Raw genomic sequence first — 24470 nt, 5'->3', positions numbered from 1 at the left:
ACTAACCAGCAGGGCTGAGGTTCCCAATTGAAGAAATTACTTAATCTCGACTCGTGTTTACAAAAAGGCACACACACCTCACTGTGCAATCAGATTATACAACCACACACTTCTAGGGTTACACAGCACACACCGAGGAGGAAGCACTAACACCGGAAAGATCCCTCCAACTGTGGGACCCCGGTGAACGTGATTTCACCAAGTAAGATGGTCCTGGATCAACATTTTCATCAACCAATCAGATTGCAGGATTAGGATTAGTGTGTATGTTAGATTTAGGTTTAGAATTGGGTTAGGGGCTTTTAAGAAATACTACTCAAACTATTATTTCACACTAATTTGAGGGTTCAAAAATGGTTAGGGTTTGAGTTAAGGGTAGGTTTGGGTATCTTTGATTAAAACGTTGATCCAGGATCAACAAAAAATGTTGATCCAGGATCACAACTTACTTGGTGAAATCATGTCGACCGTGGGACCCCAGCTCCTGCAACAAATCAAAATGATAGTAATTGATTCACACAAAACCATCACAGTAAATTTAGCAGAGTTTAAAAAAATTACGGTGTTAATGGAAATATAGAGAGTTCCGAGTTAATTTAACACTGGACTGAGTTAAAACCATTTGATCTGTCAATCATTTTCTGATGACAATGATTAACAACACAAAAAAGGCTATAGCATGATTTATACGTAGTACCTATACGTTAAAGGCTATAAGTGCACTTACACAATAGTTCTGCGAAGCCTGACGTGCACGTTTCCAAAAATATAACAACACACCATTATGCCGACACATAAAAAAAAAATACTGGAAGACAATGGGACCTCTGATTGGTTTGATTACAAGATTTCTTAAAATATCTTCATTTGTGTTCATCAGAACAAAGAAATTTATACAGGTTTGTAACAACATGAGAGTGAGTAAATGATTACAGATTTTTATTTTTGGGTGAACTGTAAGTCAGAGGTAACCCTGCTTTGAGAAGGTACACTGTAAAAATGGTGATCAAATAATGTTACCAAAGACAATCTCTTTAATTTTACACTGTTAGACTTTTTATTGTATATATGCAGTAACTCACTGGCAGCAATTATTTACACTGCTGAAAATCAATTCACATTTTTAAATTTACTTCACTGCTAAAAGCATAACAAATAAAATGTTTTTTATTTCATAGATATATTTTATTTTTCCATTTTATATGCTTTTATAACATTGTTTTATTCAACTACAGTAGCACTACTGCTGTTGTTTTACAGCAGTCTACCGCAATTCAAAACATACAGTAAATCACTGTAAATTAAATGTTAATACCCATAATGCAATGCATATTACAGTAATGAACTGGAAAAGAAAATGATGGTATTTTACTGGGCATGTTGTGGTAAGTAACTGTAGAAATTACAGTTAAGTTTATCAGTGTAGGATAAACTACTTTACTGTAATTCACTGTATTTGCATAACATTCCAATCAGTTTAATCTGCAACCCTCAGCAGTTTATGCCACTATTTCTCATGTTTTTGAAAAACACATTACCATGTTTAACATATTAAATATATAAATCAATAAAATAAAAACAGTGCATGGAAAAACATGACTGCTGCTTTAACCTCCTTATTGCTTCTGACAAAATCATTCAGGGCACATGAACGAAAGAAATATATCCATTTCATTTTTGATAATGACGGGAGCTGGATGAATGTTCTCTATGTTGTAATGACAGGCTGTCATTTGCCAAACATCCAAAATATAAACACCAACATCCTGAAAAGCCCACCGTAGGATTCTGTCCAACTGTAGAGAATACCAGTCACTGCCGAACACATCCTGTTAGAAAGACAGAAATACACCTTAGGCAAAATATACTGTACACAATCATGCATAAAATTCCCAGGTGGTGCTGATAACCAGGACTCAACCTTTCTGTCTTCTTCTCCCAAATTCCAGTTCACTGAAGTCTATTGAATCTATATAATGTCATATACATTCTATGTTGTGAAGTTAGGTTTCATCTTAGTTTGGTGTCATTGTGCGCTGCTTAAAAAGGTCTAATTTCTATAATTCTAAGAGAAAGTATATTAAAGTTTAGAGTCACCTTATGAGGAGATCTAGATTACAGATGGTTAACAGTCCCATTTTTATTGAATCTTAGTCTCATTTGTGTATATAAGGTGGCTTGGCAAGAGACTCTGGAAGGCATTCTGTAACCAGAAGCTTCCACACTGTGTGTATTAAAACATAACGGAAGTAGGCTACTCTGTAGCCAGAGTGTCTATTGCCAGGCAACTGTTGATCATTTTAAATAATTGGAATTGAATCACATTCTGTATGATATTCTTTAATTGGTTTTAAGCTGGAACCTGCCTGACATAATAAATTATTACTTTTGGCATATTCTAAGTAATTCTTAATTCAAACATTATGTATTACTGAAATTAGATGTTAATGCTTACACTTAAGTTGTCTCAGTTAAAGTTAGACTGGAGAATGCCTTGGTTTAAATTACACTGTAACTACCTCAACTTAGACTTGAATGGAGAAACCTCAACTTTTTATAACTGAAACAGAGAAACCTTACTTAAAGTTAGACTGGAGAATGCCTTGGTTAGACTGGAACTACCTCAACTTAGACTTAAATAGAGAAACCTCTTCTTAAGGCTAAATAGTATAAGTAAGAAATAATTGATGGGCCATTGAATTATAAGAAAATAATGCACACCCAAGGTGCAATGCATGGGTCTGTTGAATGCTGTATTCTGATTGGCTGAGAAATGTTCCGTGGGTATGCATTCATTTCTGATAACTGCACACCTAACTTGTAAAATGTCTTAAAAATAGGCACCACAGCAATGTTTGCGTCATGCCGCATTGCACTTTGGGAGTGCATTATTTTCTTATAATTCAATGGCCCGTCATCAATTATTCCTTACGTATTATATCCGTATTCTATAATTATATTATAACCATGATAAAATAACAATTGTTAAATTGTGTGTATATATATGTGCAATTTTTTGTAAGTTCTCTGAGTTCCTTTTTTTACCTTATAGCCGGTGTTTACGGTCTTGATTATAACGGTAGTGTCTGGTGCACGTTGTAACAAATCTAGCACTGCTTTGCGGATCTTTAACACTCTGTGGGTGAAGAAATCCAGAGGATATGTTGTGAAGTGTGGTCCCAGATTAAAAACAATAACTGTGTGAGGTCCTCCAGTCAGATCATCAATCTCATTACTGACGTAGTGCAGATTAGAAACTTCAGTTTTCAGACAGCGCAGAGGAAGACCGTGAGCCCTCCAGTGTAAGTCAATGTTGTTATCCACATCCACTGCTAGAAGTGGACCTCCGTGATATTCTACATGCAGGTTCATCTGCTTTAAAGCTGCAGTGAGAAACACCAACATTTATGTTTGTATCTACATATATATCGGCATATAATTAATTGAATTAATTGATTAAGTCCTAATCCTTCTGAACCAGTTAAACTACACTCAATGCTTCCAATTTATAGGGAGAATCTCACTTGGTACTGCTTTCATAAAGAACTCAATCCACTGTCTCATGGTAGAGTCTCCCATCATGTAGATGTGTTTGTCTTTCAGGCACTGTGTTGTTGTTTGGGTTTTAAAATGACGGGTGCTACACACAAAGGACGTCCATACCTCATTCAGGACAAACCCAGCTGGAACTGGTGAGTGCAAACCAGGACGACATTTCTGTGTTACATCTGCAGGAAAATGTGAAATAGTGACATGAAGTTGGAATTGTAATTAAATGGGTTTAGTAGTCGAAATGCATCTACAATTTACAATTGAAACTGATTAAAGTCGCAATGAAATTGAAATGAAAAACTATATATACATTTTTAATATTGTGGGATTATTAACAAATGATTTATCTGTGAGCTTCATTATTTTTTTTAAATTCGTGTGTGCTCATAATCTTTAATCAAAAATGTAAATCTCCTCCCCTCCTCAAAACGATCTCTCTTCACTTCCGGTCAAAAGTATGGCAGGTGGGCCGGGTCCGGGAGAGGATCGCAGCGATTAGCAGTTAGCAACACGACCTAACTTTAAACGATCCAATCAGATCTCGATGGACAAATTCAAATCCAGCCCTGCCTTATTTCATCTCAAAAGCCGTTTCATTCGGATATACGTCACCACGGGGAAAATAAGGCAATCGCTAATACATTCCCCTGTGGAGTTCAATTTTCTATCTGGATATATTAATAGTTTAATTCGCTTACCCGCCTCCTATCCCTACCGTATCTATATATATATAAATATATATTAATTCCTCCCAAGGGTTTTTGTCCTTCTAGGAGTTTTTCCCATTGGGTTTTTTCATAGGGGGTTTTTTCGTCCCAGGGAGAGTCAGCCAACTTTGGCTTAACTTAGCACTTTACTGTATACGTTACATTATTAATATGCTCGCTTGTATGGTTTAACCACTATCTGCTTCTTATATTATCTGTTGATTTTCTGTGTTCTCCTCTACATCTTCTCATGTAAAGCTGCTTTGCAACAATTAACACTTGTGAAAAGCGCTATATAAATAAAATTGAATTGAATTGAATTGAAATATTTGACATGTAATTTCAAATTCTTACTTATCATAAAAATCTGTCATCCAATTGTATATTCTCCCACCTATATTTATCATTTTGAAGTCTTGAGTAAGGATGTTTAATACCACTAAATTGTGTATTTATGTTGACGAAAAGTTTCATTCTTCATGACAGCATCCCAAAGAATGAAATCATTTTTTCAAATCTGTTAGACAGATAACCTCAAACATTAGTGTATAGACTGAAAAACCTTCAAACAAATGTGTTATCAAACATGTGCTACTTAATTCATGTTTTATGTAACACAGCATTTGTCCATAACACAGTTGACAAAATAAAGAATCAAATGTTAATTTTCATTAACATATTCAAAAAGTCATTAGAGCTTAAGCTTGTCAAATAATACACTCTAGAACAAATGTGTTAAAACAACACTAGTGTTGATTCTGGGACAACACACTAAATGCGCTGTGCCAGAATCCACCCATCTCCTTGTTATTATTGAAACAACACATTTTGTGTTACTTTTAACACAACTTGTGCTATATTTTAACACAAAATTACACATAATGTGTTAAAGGCTTACTGCACAAAGATGTCTAAAAAATTAACACATCCTTTCTAAGAGTGTACATGAGCACATAGGGGGGATATAATATTCAACCAACTAGTTTATTTATCAAAAATATTGATTTTCTGACTTTTAGCTGACATAAAAAGTACCCCATTAGAATGACTCTTATATGGTACTAGCTTCTCTTATCAGCAGCAACAAAATCATTGAACTAACTGAATCACCCAGGGAGCCAGGGGGTTGAAACAGCAGCCACATACAGGTAGCAGACTGTTAATGCAGTAAAACTGACCTCAGAACGGACATTATTGATAACTGTAAGGCTCCCCCTAAGAAGCCCTGGCGGTCAGTCAGTGCTTCGGACAAAGTCAAGGCAGCTATTTAGCACATCACCCAGCCTCAAAATGTTGGTTTATCTAACGCACTTCTTCTTTGAGTATAGGATACTTCCATATCTAATACTTCTCACTATAGAATAAATGGTACAGGATGCAGTTTATCCAACCAGATTCATATGGGCTTATCCATTTAAGATCAGGTGTTACAAGAAGCGGTTTTAAATCTCCTGTTTAAAGGGGACATGTTTATTACATAAACTAAATTATTTTGCAGGCAGTGTAAAGTGTAACATAAGATATAAAAGGCGTACCAATTCCCACTGTTCCATTGGAAGGAAAAATCTTGATTGTTGTTCTTTGTCCATTGATGACTTTGTTGGTTTGCTTCCTGTAAAAAATTTAAATTACTAATTGTTTATTCAAACAATATGGTTTTCATAAACTAAACATTGTCCAAACTATAAACTATAAATTACTGAAAATTGCTAAATAGGATGCACTTTCAATACAAAAAAGTAACCAGTTCATTTATTCTTACATAAACATTGCTTCATTGACAGTCACACGGTTGTTATACCCGCCCATAGAGTGATACACGCGAGCGCTGCATGGCAAGGATTTGGGTCTTTGACAGCGCCATTCTTCTCCACTGTGAGAATCTTTGTAATCACAGCAACAATCTCCAGTCCCCATCCTCTCCAGTCCATTTTTGTCCCACTTCACATTACACTTCACTGTTTCTTTCAACCTGGTCCCATTTGGTCCTGGTCCTTCAAAATATCCATTAAAGAAAACTCTGTCAGCATCAGTGTCTCTGTGATGCTTGAGGACCTGCACAGCTTCACTGGAGTGGATCAGACGCACAGCCACCTGTGCCTCTCCAACCCACGGCAGAAGAAAACGCACAGAGTAGGAACCGTTGAGTAAATCTACCACCTCCCCAAACACACTGGCCTGTAACAGAAGAACATTCATAAATTAATTTCCAGGAAGATTAGATAAAGATTAGAACTCAGTAAACATCACTGATACAGCAGACATGTAAGAGATACCTTTTGGGGATTTTCGGATGAGAAAAGCTTTGCTTGAAAGAAATCTCCTCCATAACGTTTAGATTCATTGTTAAAGTCTCTGGCATGGATAGTAACAAAAAGCTCCTCCCCTATTTGGTAGCTGTCTTTCAGGTTCTGAATGATGAAAGTGGAGTGACCTGGACTTGTACTCATAGACACATTTGTGATTGATCTGTCTGGTCCAGCCCAGTAAAGAGTCTGCTGTAAACTGGAGTAACTTTCTGAACTGATTCCAAATTCAGAGTAAAATAAACTTGAACTTGACTCTGAGTCTTCGATACTGATTTCTAGCTGAACATCTGCAGGAGAGGTGGAGAAGTTTCTGGAATTGTAAAGTTTTGCAAAGTGTTGTGACAAAAAGCTGGTTGGAGGACGTTTCTCTTCTTTACTTCCCATGTAAGCCCATAGAACCTACAAGGTTAATATTCAAAAGTCAGAAGTTTTAACATAATGTTCTTAAAAGTGTCGTGAAAGCTCTCATGGCTTTGATTCGTCACACGTTTAAGAATAAATAATAACAATTAATAGTGGAAAATTAAAAATAACAATTCGCACCCTGCATTTTTATTTAAAAACGAATAAGCAATGAACTCATTACCGAATACACTGATCGAGATGCAAAGAGTCTTGTCAAAGGTATGTACTAAAACAAATTACTGAATAAAACATACATACATGATCAGACATGAATTTCATAAGTTGGACATTTAAAAGACAAACTAAATTCTAAACTCACCACAAGTCCTGTAATTCCAAAGCACAGGCCAATAAACAACATCCTTAAATATTTTCTCTCCATGTGGACTGTGCAATAAAAAAGTTTCATTAACAAAAATTAGATTTAAGATACTTTTAACGAATTAAAAACACAATAAAGAAAACAAAAATAATAAATTTGCAAATTAGAAAAACAACACAAATATGAAAAACACTCAAATAAAACTTCATTTTGAAGAAAATATGACAGAACAATGAACACATACTAGATTATTAAGGAATTAAATGTTTTTAACAGAAACCTCTAACAGGAAAAGCTGCGTGATCAAGTGAAACAAAAAAGTTAATAATCACAAACTTAAGCCCCTTCTATATGACTCTACATAATATTAAGCCTTATATAGCCTACAACAGGGCTAGTCACATTTGGCCGTTTCTCAATCGGAAGGCTGCAGCCTCCAGAGGTGGCATATGCAGACTGCATACATCATTAAGTTTAAGTTAAGTGAGCATTACATTCACAAATCATAAGTATAATACACCAATTTATGATTAACTATAGTCAACATTATAATTGTTAAAATTCTGAAATAAGACTTGATGATGTACGCAGCCTGGAAATGCGACCTCCGGAGGCTGCAGGCCTTCGGATTGAGAAACAGCCATAGTCAGATTTAAATTCAGAGCGGTTACTTTTCCCTTTCCACTGTACATGACAAATGACGGCCGAAAACAAGGAAAGGGAGTCGGAAAGGGAGTCAGAAACTGCCTGCGTGGGAAGCCAGCCATCTGGTGTGTAATTATCAATCCAATTTGACCTTTGAATGCATTAAAGAAAATAAACTTGTGCGACTACACCGCATGTGATGTGACACGCCGACCAGAAGTGATGTATTTCAGTGTGTTACAGAGGCGTCATGCCCATTCAAACTGAGGGGGCACGTGCCCCTAGGTTTTTTGAGCCAAATGAATTTTGTATGCAACCTCAAAATCAAAAAAGCGTCCATTAATCTGTTACTCTTTCAATCTGTTCAATATGCACAATATTATCAATTATGTGCTGATCCTTGTCACTTTTCAGAGATTTTTTACGTTTTGATAGTGTTTTGATCGTGTTACATTACTTTATTCTGGCAGCAGATGCTGCAGTCAGCGCAGCCGCAGATGTCATCAGCGTCTGAGCGCGCTCACAAGCTTTGCTGCTGCATTTGGCTATATGAGGAATGAAAACGTGTAAAAAACGCTCACAACATTTCCAAACTCCAGAACGGTAGTAACCTCCTCTGTGTAGTGTAGAAAATGTATGGTTTAAAATGTGACTGTCTTGACGTTATATTAGTAAAGAATTCTAGATTCATCTTCTTGGTACAACGCCAAAGTTCGTCAGAGTTCACGCGGTCGCGGAATCACACATGCTCATATGAGGTAAAATTCAATGCAAAAATTTGTTCCTCTAATAATTTTATCTAAACATATTTTTTTAAGTCATTATTGATCATTAAAATCAATCACGTGTGTCATGATCTCGGTCTCATCGACCGTTCTGTTTTGGGCTTTGTCTTGTGTCTGTGTGTTTTGTATTTTGACAGTTTTCACTCGGGCGCTCCTCCTCCAGCTTAATTTATTTCACTTGCGTCCCACACCTGATAATCATTTTCTCTCCCTCCGTTTGCTATTTAGTTCTCTTCTCCCCTCTGTTCCCTGCAAGTTTGTTATGTTATGTGCTTCGCCTTTTAGTTCTAGTCAAGTCTTTTCTTGTTCTTCAGTCAACTTTTTTCATAGTTTTATTTTGTTGTCTGTGTGCTCTGCTGTTCTCTTTGCCTGGAGTGCTCTGTCTGTGTTCTCTGTTAGCTGTGCCCGTATGTATAAAACATCTCAGAAATGCTCTTGAGAATAGTCTTAAGCTATATGACTTAAGTGTCAAAAAATTCTTAGTAAGGAGTAGGACCAGTCTGAGAATAGGAGACGTTTATAAAGAGGCTCAAAGCAGCTTTCAGTAAAGTGTAAGACTCATTCTTAAGTGCTGTCTTAAAGGGACACTTCACCCATTTGCATTAAGCTGTATATAGTAGTTAGAAACCCAGTCATGTTTTTGAATGGTCGTGCATCTTTCCTCAGTTTCCCCTGAGACCGGAGAAATATGGATTTCAGTGTTGCACTTCCTTCTTTCAATGATGTAAAAATCATAATTTTGCATCATTGAAAGTACAGGGTTTCCCGCAGCATATTTCAGTCAAGGCGGCCTGCCTAAGCTTTGAAACCCTACCGCCTTAACTAGATCGTCCAAAAAAAAAAATTGCTGCACAAAAGGCGTCAAGTGCATCTCGGAGAATAGCGCGTACACGCATCAAACCGCGAGTGGGGACGCATGCCACATGGCTGAAATGAGAAAGACGTGGTCCGGACTGTCACTGTCTGGAGGATAACTAGCCAGTTAATAAAACAGCTCATAGAATAGTGCAGACCCGCTACACACCGCGAGCGTGCATGCACACCACATGGCCGAAATGAGATAAGACGTGCTCCGATCATGTCTGGAGGATAGCCAATTAATAAAACACGTGTCCGTAACAAACTGGAAGTGGACTTATGTTTTGGGTTTATTTAAGCCTGTTATTGTATAAGTCTACAGTTCTTGCCATTTTAAAGTAAGTTAGCTGGTGATTTTGTTGTTTAAGCAACCTGCTAGGGTTTCACGTGCCTGTTGATTAGATATAATTGTTGAGCGCTCTTGATCACTTTATTTATGTGCATTATTTACATGCTACAGTATAGTTACACTCCTTTAAGATAATGTAATTAATAGTGGGAAATAATCATTTTTTACCATTTTTGCGCTATCATCGTTCGTCAGACGTTCTACAACATCTGCTTTAGTTTGCATTTATTAACCCTTTAGTTTCACTTCATCACGCAGCTATTCCTGTTAGAGGTAAAAACATTTAATTCAATAATAATCTAGTATGTGTTCATTTTTTGTCATAGTTTCTTCAAAATGAAGCTTTATTTGAGTGTTTTAAAAAGAAATATTTTATTTATTTATTTTATTAAAATATTTTAATTTTCATCATGACGCATACGCCCCGCCCATTTGATTGCCACGCCCTCGGACCCGCCCACCTTAACTACAAATTTTCTGCGGGAAACCCTGAAGTAGGAAGTCCAGTAGACATGTTTTTGAACCGTTTCCGCTCTACGTCTTAAACTCCTCCCATCGATGCAACCCACTTCCGTTCTGGCGGGCTGGGTTTGTTTTGCTAGCTAGCTAGCTCTGTTGTGCTGACAAAGCACTGATATCACAGTGACAAAGAGGATATAACAATTACAACATGAAGAAAAGTGGTTCAGGAACGACGTGTGCGGTAGTTGGTTGCAAACAGACACCAGAACGAGTGGTTAGATAGTGAGTGCTACGACCACAAACCAGCTGCGAAAAGGCAATGTCCATGCGCTCCATTGTTTACATTTTTTTGCAAGCCTGATACCGACTCGGACCTAGAGAGATATAGTAAAAACAGTTTATTATTTATTTGCAGAGGCGGACATTACTTTAGTACCTTGAGTACATTTTCCAAGCATCTGTGCTTTATCAGAGTGTTTGTCTTGGGAAAAAATTTACTTTACTAATAAATGTTCACTACATTCTAAAGCATAGAATCATACTGTGTAGTCCTTTTATATTGCATATTAAAATTAATTTAATACCTAATTACATAAAAATTGTGTACTTTTACTTTCTTGAGTAAAAGTACAAAAGTACTTTTTACTTAAGTAAAAGTAAAAATAATTCTAGATGTTTAATGTACTTAAATATTAAATATAAACAAAAAAATTATAAAAATGTAGTGGAGTAAAAATTATGATAATATGCTTTGGAATGTATGTTTTCCAAAGAAAAACACTGATAAAATACAAATACATGAAAATTTACTTTTTTGTAGAAAGTAATAATACTCAAGTAGTGTCCGCCTCTGTTTATTTGCTTATTTAATATCTTTGGAATTGGAATATGTTCTACATGTGTGCGTTCATTTTATATATGAAGAGCTCTTTTCCAAAACGCAATAAACACCATTTAAAAAAATGACTTTGTCATGTAATTTTGCTGCTCCATCAACTTTTTATGACAAATCACTATATTTAAAATGTACTGCAACAAGCAGTTTCTTTCCAAACCGCAAAAAGCGCGATAAGTCAAACAAATCTTATTCTCTCCCACTAATTTTTTTCGGTGCTGATGCAGTGGTGACACGTTCATATAAACAGCATCTAAAAGCTGTCTCAAAGAACCAGCAAAAGTAATGAATATGTAAAATATTTCAATGAGACATTTTCATTGTTTATTAATAAACAAGTGTTCGGTTCATGATGATATCAGATCCAGTTCATGCCTCGGAGGATTTCAGATTGTCAATTGCTTTTCAATCTATTGCCATGGATTGCATGAAGTAAGTTAGAAGCAAATCTTGCTGTATGTTATGCTGGGCCACGTCTTCATGTTATCCTACCAGTTCTGCACTGAATTTGAGTGGGGGAGAGTAACGCAATCTCCAGTAAAAGTAGTAGAACCGTGTTCCCAAATCGCTGTGTTTACACCGGCAGACGCTGCGCAAACCACTTCCGGCGGAAATGAAATGCATATGTGTAGAGTAATGGTGCCCCCCGCAATTTGGCGGGTAAACTTGTCTATATCTTTGTTGAGGGGGTAAGACTACAAACACACCTTTTCTCAGTCAAATAGGCACCAAATTCGAAATTTATGTTACATTTCGACAACAAATATGATCCACTTTTAATAAAGATTAATGTTTCACGGGTGAAATGCTCCTTTAAGTGCTGCAATCTGAGGACTACAATGATTTCAACCTAAAATGGCCCCCCTTAACCTCTGAATCAGCCAATAGAAAGCCGGCAATGGTACATTTAGAGCAGCATGTGACACCATACATTCATGAATCATGAAGACATTACAATTATATTAGTCTTTAAATATTTTAATTCAAATTTGCTTCAAGAAACGTTTAACAATATTACAAATAAGTACATGCATTTATTTTACACGATTTTGCACCATTTTGATTAAGTTTTCAACATGTTAATGAAATAAACAAAAGTAGTGCTATTTAAAAAATTAAGATGATGAATCACATCATTTGATTTCACTCACAAGCTGTTTATAAAGAAAAGACTAAAGTTTGCAAACACTTAGATAAAAAAATACTTTGGTGATCAAGCCTGAACAAGATGATCAAGTTAAGTTGGATTTCTCCACTTGAACACAATTGTAATTTTTGCCATCTATGTCACTTTCACCTTTGGCTTGCTCACTGCTAACATTATGGTTTGGGTCAGGGTTGTATACTCTATTAATATCACTTTACAGTTATAGTGTCACTGTAATCTTTTATCCTTTTATCCAAAGCGACTTACAGTGCATTACAATGTATACATTTTGTGTTTGTGTGTGTCAACAGTATGCAGTTTTGAAATTATATGATATATTATATATTAGCCTGGTAATACCATCCTCTGCTATTTTGCTTTGCTTCATAGAAGCGTAATGAAATTTAGCAGAAGTACAAAGTCTGACGTAGTCAGGCTAATTATAGATTGCATTGTGACATTAACATATTATTACGTTTACAGGCTTGTGTTTTTATTGGCATATTTAAAATATAATTATTTTCTATTCTAATCCTGTTCGGAATTTGTGTACAAAGAGAGTCGCCTACATATTTCATGTTTTGAATGGTGTTTTGTGTTGTGTTTTTGCACACTTTGATGCCTTGATGACAGGCCATAATAATGACATTCATCTCCCCTTTCATTCATTTCAGGAAGCCTCTAGTATTTTTTTTATTTTCAGGTAAACCAAAACTGGTTCCAAACAAAGCTGGAGAGTTTTTGACTGAGTAATAATTTAGCACGGCTATATTACCCAACATCAGCTCCCATTGTCTTTTATCAAAGGTGAGTCCAGGACTCGTAAATTCAATATGATAAACAAATTAAGAGTTTTTACCGAACTCATCGGATCTTGCTCTTCCAACAAACTCCGCGTGACAGGTGAATGACATTAGAACAGCTCGAGAGTGATTTTAAATCAAACTCCTCCGTGTGATTTTAAATCAAACTCCTCCGTGTGATTTCCTGAATATTTCTTGCGGTACTTTGATGTCATGTGCGTTTCGGTTGCAGTGCTGCGTGAAGTTGAGAGCAAACCTAAAAACTAGAGACAGCTACCTGTATGAACTCCCGGAACGTCCCTGGCTTTGCCTCATCCATTGTTTTTATATGGGAAGAATGTTTTCTTTTCAGTGGGAGAAATACAAGGTGTGGCGTGTGAACTGGCTGAAATGCGTGGGTCGCACGCCGAAAGCATGAGACTTAAGAGCCCTGTTTACATCTAACGTTCTAGAGATGTTAATACACACAGACAGCAATAAACAAAAGCTATGCATGCTTTCCTCACGTTGTTCTTATAATAATAATAATTAAGGTTAACATGCATACCACTTAGGTTCAATGCCGGCTCGAGGGGGATCCTCCCTGTACTGCGCACTGTGTCGTGCATGTGTGTGGGCGCGCCTAGTGATCGTCCCGAAAAAGATTGTCCAATAAAAGGTCAATACGTCATTATGTGACTAATTTTATTTATGGCTAAATTATGTTTTATTAATTTTACTAATAGTTAGATTGGGCAGGCCTTCACAAAAGGGCATTTAATTACAAAAAAGGCCTTGACAAAAAGGGCACGCGCCTGATAAACATTCATAACATGACTTTTTTTAGAAAAGTTTCCAAATAATAAACCAGTAGGCTATACTTTTAATAGATGTGCACTAATTGAAGCTGTATGTTTCCAATGTATTTGTCTGAAAGTATGTTTTATCTTCTCTTTTAAAAGTCAGACAGATGGAATTAGATGAGGCTCTTCTAAACATGGTGGTGAATGATCTGCAGCCCTTCACCATCATGGAGGATGAGGGATTCAGGGCATTTGTGAACAAGCTTCATAATCAACATCAACACCAGTAGAAACACAGAACAGTTTATGGGAACTTTTTGATACTCGTATCCATCAAACCCAGATTATACACAATGCTACAGCTGATGCCACAGTGGAAGTGAAAAAATACATCAACGATGCGTATTTGTCCAGAACTCATGATCCACTAACTTACTGGAAAGAGAGAGCAGTAATCTTTCCTTATTTGTATGTCCTTGCTAAAAAATATTGTTGTATGCCAGCAACAAGTGTCCCTTGTCAAAACAATAGCATAACTCTCTGCAAGTTCTAGAAGTTCTTTGGTGCACCTATCCAGAAACCTTTCAGAAAATTCTACATTAAACTCCTCATTGGATGTCATTTGAATCAGTATTAAAAATTTAAACAATGAAGATTAGTTACTAAATTGACAATAATAATTCCAAATAATCCTAATAAACCTTCCTAGAAATGTGAAGTGTCAGAAAACATCCTAGACTTAAATGATTATTCAATATTACCCCTATTGAAATAATCGTTCATACAGCCTAGCTAAATGATCCACTATAAGAACACATAAGATGAATAAACAAGACCAAATTTACTAGTCTTATTATTCAAATGAATCTCTACAGGGCGTAAAGAAACTGTTTCAATACAACAATTCCATTGCTTTAAAGTAAATAAAAAAACTATGCCGATTTACACCAGGAATTTTTTTTTTGTATGACCCGCATCATCGCGCTATGCAGTGTTAATTTACAAATAGTAACAACAATCGATCGTACAATACTCAAAAGGCTACAGTGATTTCATACCGATTCACTAATCATAGGCTGCTGTTGTCCCCAAAACAAGATTTCCGTGTAAACAAAGCTAATATTTTAACCAGTCTACACAAACATCCACTTATTTTCTCATCTAAAGTGACATAACTAGCACATTATACCAACACGCAAAAATGTCCTCTCTTTATAATCGATTTAAGCGAAAACACAGGGAGAAAAAAAATAGAGTACTCACCAGTATTTCCATTGGCTTTACATCTCCGATATGCCTGTCCGTTGAAACTAACCTAACTAGTCTTCAAAGGACTGCCGGTGTAGCAGCTGATCCTGTTCCTCTCCTCCTCTCAGGATGTCTGTTCAGCTTCCCGCTTTTTGTACATCCAGGGCCAGGGGCGCAATTAACAGTTTTAAGGGGGGTATTCAAGACAGAATTTTGGGGCCTTTCCGTTAGATGATTGTTTGATTTTCATACCATAATGTTCATATTTTCACAGCCACCAGAATCAGACTTGTTTGACTCTGTGGACCCTGTACCGGGTCCAGAATTATCTTATTTTGACTTAATATAAAATATTCCTTTCATTTTTAATGGTCTGTCATGGACCCAGTACCACATATGAGATACTGTTTGAAAGCTTAGAGTCTTTACTTTCTGCAGATATGCATCACTTTGAGATATGTTTTACTGTAAGAAAGTTAGTTACACTTAATTTACACTATCACCCCCCCCCATATTTTTGAATATCATTTAATATTCACATATTTCATATTTTTCAAGTATTACAAACATGGGCAAGTCTTATATCAAATGAAAGCTCTCATTCTCAGGAATAAAACTGCAGCGTTTTTTTTTGTCCTATTATTATCACATATCCTACAATCGTTGAATGAATAATGAGGTAAAAAATCGTCTTTTGTAAACATATGGGAAACTTGGGTGTGGACTGCCTCAGATAGCACATATAGCCACAAATGATACATCATCTTTTCTCTTAGGTCCTACTCTAAAAAATGAGTCCATTCACAGGATTTTCTTTGGTTGTGTGCATAATTAATCCCTTGCTATTTATTATATGTACAAAACAAAAAATTAATATTTATATGAAAAATGTATTTTCGCACACTTCAGTAAAATGAGAATAACTTTTGAATGCGACATGATAAAGAGATCATTCTTTTTTTGGGTGTTTACTATCTGCTGCTGGCAACAACCAGAACTGTCTGCAGTCTGCTAGAGCACCCAGAAGCAGAGTTATACACTATCAAAGACAGTATTTATGACATAAAAAAATAAAATTTGGTGTTTTATCATATGAAAAACCCCATAAATAACAATATTTGTCACAAACAGCAGCTTTTTATGTAACTTCAAAGGGTTTTCTTTAAAATGATATAAAGCAATTGAATTTATTCCACTGTATGTGGTTATGGGAGCACTTCAAATGTTTTTAGGCAGAAATATATATACAAAGTATACAAAAAGCGTATTATTCCTCCCATCAGTTGGAGTAAAATAACTTTTGCATTTATAATGATAGAGAAAAAATTCCTTTTTCCCCTGTAAGCTGGCAATTTCTGGAATCAAACAAAACTGTCTGCAGGTTTCGTTCCCACTCAGGGCCAGAGTTATACACTTTTAAATACAGACTTTAGAAAAAAAACACCAAAAAGCGCCTATTTATTTTTGGGTTTATTAGAGGACTGACAACACATACAACCATGTTGAGCACTTTTAACAGTGTTTTATGTAATTTCAAAGGGTTTCCTGTAAAATGATACCAAACTTTTGTATGTGCACCTCTGCTTGTGGGTATAAGAAGCTTTTGAAATTGGGTAGGCCAAATCCAGGCGAAAATCCCCAAAATAGCCTCAGAGTGTAAGAGTCAAGTGCTCAAAAGGGAAATAGCATGTTGGTCTCTTTAATGCAATGATAAATAAAATAGTTATAACTAATGAAATAGTCAGATCTTACTTTGACTTTATGTACAGTTTGCTCGAGGTCAGAACAAAGTTCATTTATACAAATCAAACAGTGACACTGGCTATATGGGCCCTATTTTAATGATCTAAGCGCATTGTCTAAAGCGCACAGCGCAACGTCTAAATGGGCGTGTCCGAATCCACTTTTGCTAATTTAACGACGGGAAAAATGGTTTGTGCGCCGAGCGCATGGTCGAAAAGGGTTGGTCCTATTGTAATGGGAGTATTTTGGGCATAACGTGCAATAAACCAATGAGAGACTCAGCTCTTATCCATTAAAAGCAAGTTGGGCTGGCGCTATGTCTAATCCCTATTTAGATGACGGACTTTGTAAACTGAAAAACTAAGCGGAGGAAGAAGATCCCCAGTTTAAGATTAATGTTAAATAATTGTGTTGTTTTTCACTTGTATTGAAATTGTTATTTTTTTATTAAAACCTTTAAAACCCGTTTTCTTTTAGTCATGGAAGTAAAAAGCAGGCTTGTAATTGCTTTAAATGTATGGCACTCCAATATCATCAAAACATAATTTACAAGTATGTAAGATAAGGTTTGTACTCTAAAAATACTTTATTTGTAACAAACAGGAGATAAAGAATTTACAAACGGCTCTCCTCACGTTTCAGCACTTTGGACAGCGGTTTTTTATAAGCTAAGAGTTTTTTTAAGCATTAGCCTACTTAAAAATGTTTCTCATTTCACCATATCCACAGGTACAAAGTCATCATATACAATAAATCCGTGAGGTAGCATTAAAAAAAAAACATTTAAAAACAGATGCATTTGTTCAAAGCAAAGCATTTATTTACTTACCAGGCTGCAGGTGAAGCAGCTCTTTGCACCTTCTAACGTCTCATAATTATTCCTTATTTATGTCCAAGAGACTCAATAATAATCTTTTACATTTAACCCTTTAATCTTTCATATTTAAAAGCATTTTTGTGCTGCAGCGCATTCATGTACTATAAGCAAACCCGCGTTGTCCTCCCGTTTATAGGCGCATATTACTAATGCGGTCTTTAAATAACAAAAAAACATATTGCGCCATTGACTTTAGACCAGGGCCCGTATGTATAAAACATCTCAGAAATGCTCTTAAGAATAGTCTTAAGCTATGATTTAAGTGTCAAAAAATTCTTAGTAAGGAGTAGGACCAGTCTGAGAATAGAAGACGTTTATAAAGAAGCTTAAAGCAACTTTCAGTAAAGTGTAAGACTCATTCTTAAGTGCTGACTTAAGTGCCGCAAACTAAGGACTACAATGATTTCAACACAAAATGGCCGCCCTTAACCTCTGAATCAGCCAATAGAAAGCCGGCAATGTTAAACAGTCACAGCAGCATGTGACACCATACATTCATGAATCATGAAGACATTCAAATTATATTAGTATTTAAATATTTTAATTTTAATTTGCTTAAAGAAATGTTTAACAATATGACAAATAAGTACATGCATTTATTTTACACGATTTTGAACAATTTTGATTAAGATTGAACATGTTAATGAAATAGACAAACGTAATACTATTTAAAAAAAAATGAAGATGATGAATAATATCATTTTGATTTTACTCACAAGCTATTCATAAAAAAAGACTAAAGTTTGCAAACACTTAGATAAAAAAATACTTTGATGATCAAGCCTGAACAAAATGATCAAGTTAAGTTGGACTTCTCCACTTAAACAAAGTTTTAATTTTTGACATCTTTGTCGCTTTCTTTGGCTTGCTCACTGCTAACATTGCTAACATTATGTTTTGGGTCAGGGTTTTATACTCTATTAATATCACTTTACATAATGATGTCACTGCAACCTTGTATATACTTCGCAATTTTTGAGGTTGATAATGCTATTGTAGATTTTATTTACATTTTTATGGTATTTTATTTACCTATCATAAACTTTAAAATGTAAAAGCGTCTCTACTTAAAAACTTCCTTCAATTGGTAACACCTAATATTTAAACATTTTTAACTTTAATTATTTCACTTAAACTGAAAGATTTAAGTTGAAAAAACGTCTCGGTTGCGTATGTGGCCCTCGTTCCCTGAGGGAGGGGAACGGAGACGTCACGTCGTGACCGACGAATTAGGAACCGCTCCGCGGTGGCAAATCTACTTCGAGAAGCTATTAAAAAGGCCAATGAAATTGGCATGCAGATTAGTTGCACCTGCTGCGCTGCCCAGCCGCGCGGGTATATAATGAGAGGCAGGTGCAGTAATCAAATCAGCTTTTTTCGCTGAGAAGCCGGCAAAATAAAGGGGCCGGCCGACTCAGCAGTGGAACAGCAACTGTGGCGACGGGACGTGACGTCTCCGTTCCCTTCCTTCAGGGAACGAGGGTTACATACGTAACCGAGACGTTCCCTTTCAGTCGGTCACTACGACGTCGCGTCGTGACCGACGAATTGGGAATCCCTACCAAAGCGCCACTGGAGCTGACCCTTCCAGTGCCTGCGTAAAACCTTCCGTCTTCACTTTACGAGAGGCGGAACCTGGGCTTACAGCAGAAGGCCGGTCACTACTTGTTCCTAAACCCACGATAGTGAACTAGGCAAACTGGGAAGCGAATCCAGCCTGGGCGGAACTAGGAGACGCTGCGGAGCCAACCCAGAGGAGATTGTACGAATGGGTGGCGAAAATAGCCCATAGGTCTATGACGTGACTCTCATAACTATATTTATACTAGAGAGAGAGCAGAGCGGGCTCTGCAAGGGAAACGTGGCAGATTAGCTCCACGGAAATACGCGCATAGGACACCTCACGGGGGCGCTATACGGGGGCCTAGCCAAACACAGGTTTTCAGGAATACAGCTAATGAGAGGCTGACAGCCGATGCTCCGCAACATCGACTGAAAGGCGATGGAGGAAAGGCAAAACCTTATTTTGTGACGTTTTGACCTTATGGCCTTCCATATTGGCGCAGTCGTTCAGCACCAAAACGGAGGCTGCAAGCCGACACAGGAGCCGACTCTGAGTGTTTCTACCGGTTTGAGGAGAGAACACGAGAGGATACCGGCTCAATACGAACACTGTAAAATCTGGGGAACGTGTTAGGTGTCGCCCAGCCAGCCGCTCTACAAATGTCTGCTAGCGAGGAACCACGAGCAAATGCCCAAGATGATGCCACACTTCTAGTAGAGTGGGCTCTCAAATTAAAGGGGCAAGGGACACCCTGCTTTTCATACGCGAGGGCGATAGTGTCTACAATCCAATGAGACATCCTCTGCTTAGTGACAGCCTTCCCTTTCTGCTGACCACCGTAACAGACAAAGAGCTGCTCTGAGGTTCTAAAGCTTTGAGTTCGGTCCACATATACACGCAAAGCGCGCACAGGGCATAACAAAGCCATGGCTGGGTCTGCTTCCTCCTGGGGCAGAGCTTGTAAGTTCACCACTTGATCCTTAAAAGGAGTGGTGGGAACTTTGGGCACGTAGCCGGGCCTGGGTCTCAATGTTACACTGATATTAGCGGGCCCGAACTGAAGGCACGAATCGTTGACCGAGAATGCATGAAGATCCCCTATCCGTTTAACCGAAGCCAGTGCAAGAAGAGTTAAAGTTTTCATTGTGAGAAATTTGATACTCACAGAATGCAGAGGCTCGAATGGGGCAAGCTGGAGTGTTTTCACATGGACAAGTCCCACGGAGGAATAGAGGGTGGGCGAGAAGGATTCAGCCTTCGTGCACCTCTTAGGAATTTAATAACTAGATCGTGCTGACCCACAGATTTACCGTTTATCGGCGAGTGGTGCACGGATATTGCCGCGATATCTACTTTAATGGTAGAAGGTGACAGCCTCTTCTCCAGACGATGCTGAAGATACGAAAGCACGACTCTAATAGAGCATTCTCGGGGGTCCTCTGACTGTGAAGCACACCAAACAACGAACAGGTTCCATTTAAGCTTATAAGCCTGTCTAGTAGACTGCGCTCGCGCCGCAAAAATCGTGTTAGATACCGCTTGCGGTAAATCATTTAGAACCTCCGCGTCCCGTCCAGCGACCACACATGAAGGTTCCATAGATCGGGACGCGGGTGCCATAATGTGCCCCCTTCTTGAGAAAGAAGGTCCTTCTTCAGGGGAATCTTCCAGGGAGGGGCTGTCGCGAGGAGCGCGAGTTCTGGAAACCAATTCCTGGTTGCCCAATACGGCGCGACTAAGAGAATGCGCTCCTCGTCCTCCCTGACTTTGCACAGTGTTTGCGCAATGAGGCTCACTGGGGGGAAGGCGTATTTGCGTAAACCCTGCGGCCAGCTGTGTGCCAGTGCATCCACCCCGAGAGTTCCCTCGTTCAGTGAATATAACAGGCGACAATGTGTCGTTTCTGGGGAGGCAAACAGATCTACCTGTGCTTTGCCGAAACGTTTCCAAATTAGCTGAACCGTCTGGGGGTGGAGCCGCCATTCGCCAGGACGCGCCGCTCGTGAGAGCGCATCTGCCGCTGTATTGAGCGACCCTGGGATGTGAATGGCACGAAGAGACCTCAGATTCTTCTGACTCCAAAGGAGGAGATGACGGGCGAGATGCGACAGGTGACGAGAGCGCAAACCGCCTTGGCGATTGATATACGCAACAGTCGCAATGTTGTCGGTGCGAATTAATACATCCTTGTCTCGAAGCTCGTTGCTGAAACGAATGAGAGCGAGATGCACAGCCAACAACTCGAGGCAATTTATATGCCAGCGTCTCTGGAATGTCGTCCAGACACCCGAAACTGCATGCCCGTCGTACGTGGCTCCCCATCCCGTGTTGGAGGCATCCGTGTACACAATGGCATGCCTGGAGACCTGTTTTAATGATACCCCTGCTCTGAGGAATGACGGGTCTAACCACGGAGTGAAATGGAGACGGCACGTCGGTGTGATCGTTACGCGGTGCGCGCCGGTGAGCCACGCTCTCCTCGGGATTCGGTCGTGAAGCCAACGCTGAAGCGGTCTCATATGGAGCAGCCCGAGCGGTGTCACGGCCGCTGCTGCCGCCATATGACCCAGGAGCTTCTGAAATTGTTTCAGAGGGACCGCGCTCTTGCCATTGAATGAATTTAGACAAGTCAGAATGGATTGCACACGCGCTTCTGTTAGACGTGCGGTTAAATTGACCGAATCCAGTTCCATACCGAGAAAAGAGATCCTCTGCGTGGGGCAAAGTTTGCTCTTTTCCCAGTTGACCTGAAGACCGAGACGGGCGAGGTGTTTTAACACACGGTCCGTGTGATCGCAAAGCATCTGACGGGACTGGGCTATTATTAACCAATCGTCGAGATACGCTAGAATGCGCACACCGTTCTCTCTCAGGGGTTTTAATGCCCCCTCGACTACTTTCGTGAATACACGGGGAGAGAGAGAAAGCCCGAACGGTAAGACTTTGTACTGATATGCCCGCCCCTTGAACGCAAATCGGAGAAACAGCCTGTGTCGAGGAAGTATCGAGACATGAAAGTATGCGTCCTTCAGGTCGATGGCTGCGAACCAATCGTTTGGACGAATGCATTGAAATATGCTCTTGTGCGTCAGCATTTTGAATGGCAATTTGTGAAGCGCTCGATTCAGTAAACGCAGGTCCAGGATCGGTCGCAACCCGCCGCTTTTCTTGGGTACAATGAAATAAGGGCTGTAATACCCAGATTTCATCTCGGCTGGAGCGACCAGCTCGATCGATTCCTTCGCCAATAGGACAGCGATCTCGGCACGGAGAACATGCGCGTCGGCGTTTTTCACCGTAGTAAACCGAATGCCCGCAAATTTGGGAGGGCGCCGGGCGAATTGAATCGCGTAGCCGAGACGAATCGTGCGTAAAAGCCATCTCGACGGGCTGGGAAGCGCTTCCCACGCCCCCAGATACCGAGCGAGGGGAATTAACGGCACGATCGGAGTACCCGCGGCGAGGGGAGCGGATGTAACGGTTGCTGCGCTCTCTGTGATAACAGCAACGGAGGTGTTGTGAGGTGTGCCACTCACCTTTTTCCCCTGATGGGGGGCAGAGCTGGGGAGATCTCGATGTAGAAGACTCACCCGTCGTGACACACCCGGTGGCGAAAGAGGAGGAGGAGGACATAGGGCTTTGTGCCCGTCCGTAGCTCTCACGCTCCTCCGAAGACCTGGAGAAGGAAGAGGAATTCGCTCTTTTTGTGGTTTTGTGGGTGCCGGCTGAAAAGCCGGCGGAACAGAAAAAAACTGAAACCAAGGATTCCCCACCCGGCCCTCCTCCGGTGGGGGGAGTGGTGCCTTCACCATCTCCCGTCGAGCGATCCCCCCCATCTCCAGGTCGCCCGTCTCAGGGTCGTTTAGCCTTACGTTTACCACCTCTTTTGGCAGGCTGCTGAGCGGGCGGGGCGGGCTGCTGGCGGCCGGTTCCTCGCTTCCTAGAAGAAGTGCCCCGAGGAGGAACGGGGGCGGCCGCCGCAGGACGCCCTCGGCGAGAGGCAGACTGAGGTGCCGACGTCGAAGGGGCAGATGGACGTTTCCGACGCGGCAGGATCTTTGCAATGGCCTCAGTCTGTTTCTGAGCGGTGGAAACCGCCTGTGCAAAGTTTTCCACCCTCTCGCCGAACAGGCCGGCCTGGGACACCGGAGCATCTAGGAGCTTAATACGGTCCTGCTCCCGCATGTCGGCCAGGCACAGCCAGAGATGGCGGTCCTGGACCACCAAAGTGGACATCGCACGTCCGACCGCCCGTGCGGTGACCTTAGTGGCTCTAAGCGCCAAGTCAGTAGCCGCACGGAGCTCTTTAAATGCGGCCGAATCGTGACCACCCTCGTCCAGGTCACGCAGTGCCTTAGCCTGGTGTACCTGAAGTAATGCCATGGCATGGATGGCAGAGGCCGCTTCCCCACAAGCACGGTAGGCACATCCTGTTAGTGCAGAGGAGTACCTACATGCCCGCGAGGGGAGGGTCGGCCGATCTCGCCAATGGGAAGAGGACCCGGCCGGACACAGTTGCATCGCGACGGGACGCTCAACCGGGGAGAGATCGGTGTACCCTCTAGCGGCCCCGCCGTCGAGGGTGGTGAGGGGTGAGGGCTGATATGGCCGCTTCCGGGAGGAAAAAGGATTTTTCCACGACCGTGTCAGTTCCTCATGAACCTCGGGAAAGAAAGGCACTGGTGGCTGGGTCTGCTCTGTTCTAGCAGACCCGAAGTACCAATCATCTAGGCGGGATGGCTCGGGTGGAGATGGTTGACGCCACTCCACTCCGACCGTACCCGCCGCCCGAGCGAGCATGGCCGTCATCTCGGGGTCGAGCGCAGTGCCCCCTAACCGTCCCGAAGGAGGCAGAGGGTCAGACTCAACGTCCGAGAGAGACGGCCCCCCCTCCGATGCTGCGGACGAGACAGAATCCCGTGTGGTGCCATTGGCACCTCCGGCTGTGGATCAGGGTGCTGAACTTCACTGCCACCGTCGGTGGACTTATTCAGCACCGTGATGCGCAAGTCGTCCT

At 40.0% G+C, this 24470-nt stretch overlaps 1 protein-coding gene across 1 annotated transcript; it reads right to left on the bottom strand.

The window, feature by feature from the left end:
• Positions 1 to 1276: 1276 nt before the first annotated feature.
• On the bottom strand, positions 1277 to 24262 carry LOC129438878 (uncharacterized). The gene is made up of 9 exons (XM_073863358.1): positions 23326 to 24262; positions 22990 to 23129; positions 20756 to 20896; positions 6536 to 6967; positions 6022 to 6437; positions 5795 to 5871; positions 3525 to 3728; positions 3046 to 3383; positions 1277 to 1829 (listed from the first exon to the last, which is right to left on the bottom strand). The coding sequence occupies exons 1-9, from the start codon at positions 24260 to 24262 to the stop codon at positions 1635 to 1637; spliced, it is 2880 nt and encodes a 959-aa protein (XP_073719459.1). The 3' UTR covers positions 1277 to 1634.
• Between the last annotated feature and the right edge of the window lie 208 nt (positions 24263 to 24470).

This window comes from Misgurnus anguillicaudatus, chromosome 24, assembly GCF_027580225.2.
Source record: "Misgurnus anguillicaudatus chromosome 24, ASM2758022v2, whole genome shotgun sequence".
NCBI lineage: Eukaryota > Metazoa > Chordata > Actinopteri > Cypriniformes > Cobitidae > Misgurnus > Misgurnus anguillicaudatus.
This window is presented reverse-complemented; position numbering and strand designations above follow the sequence as displayed.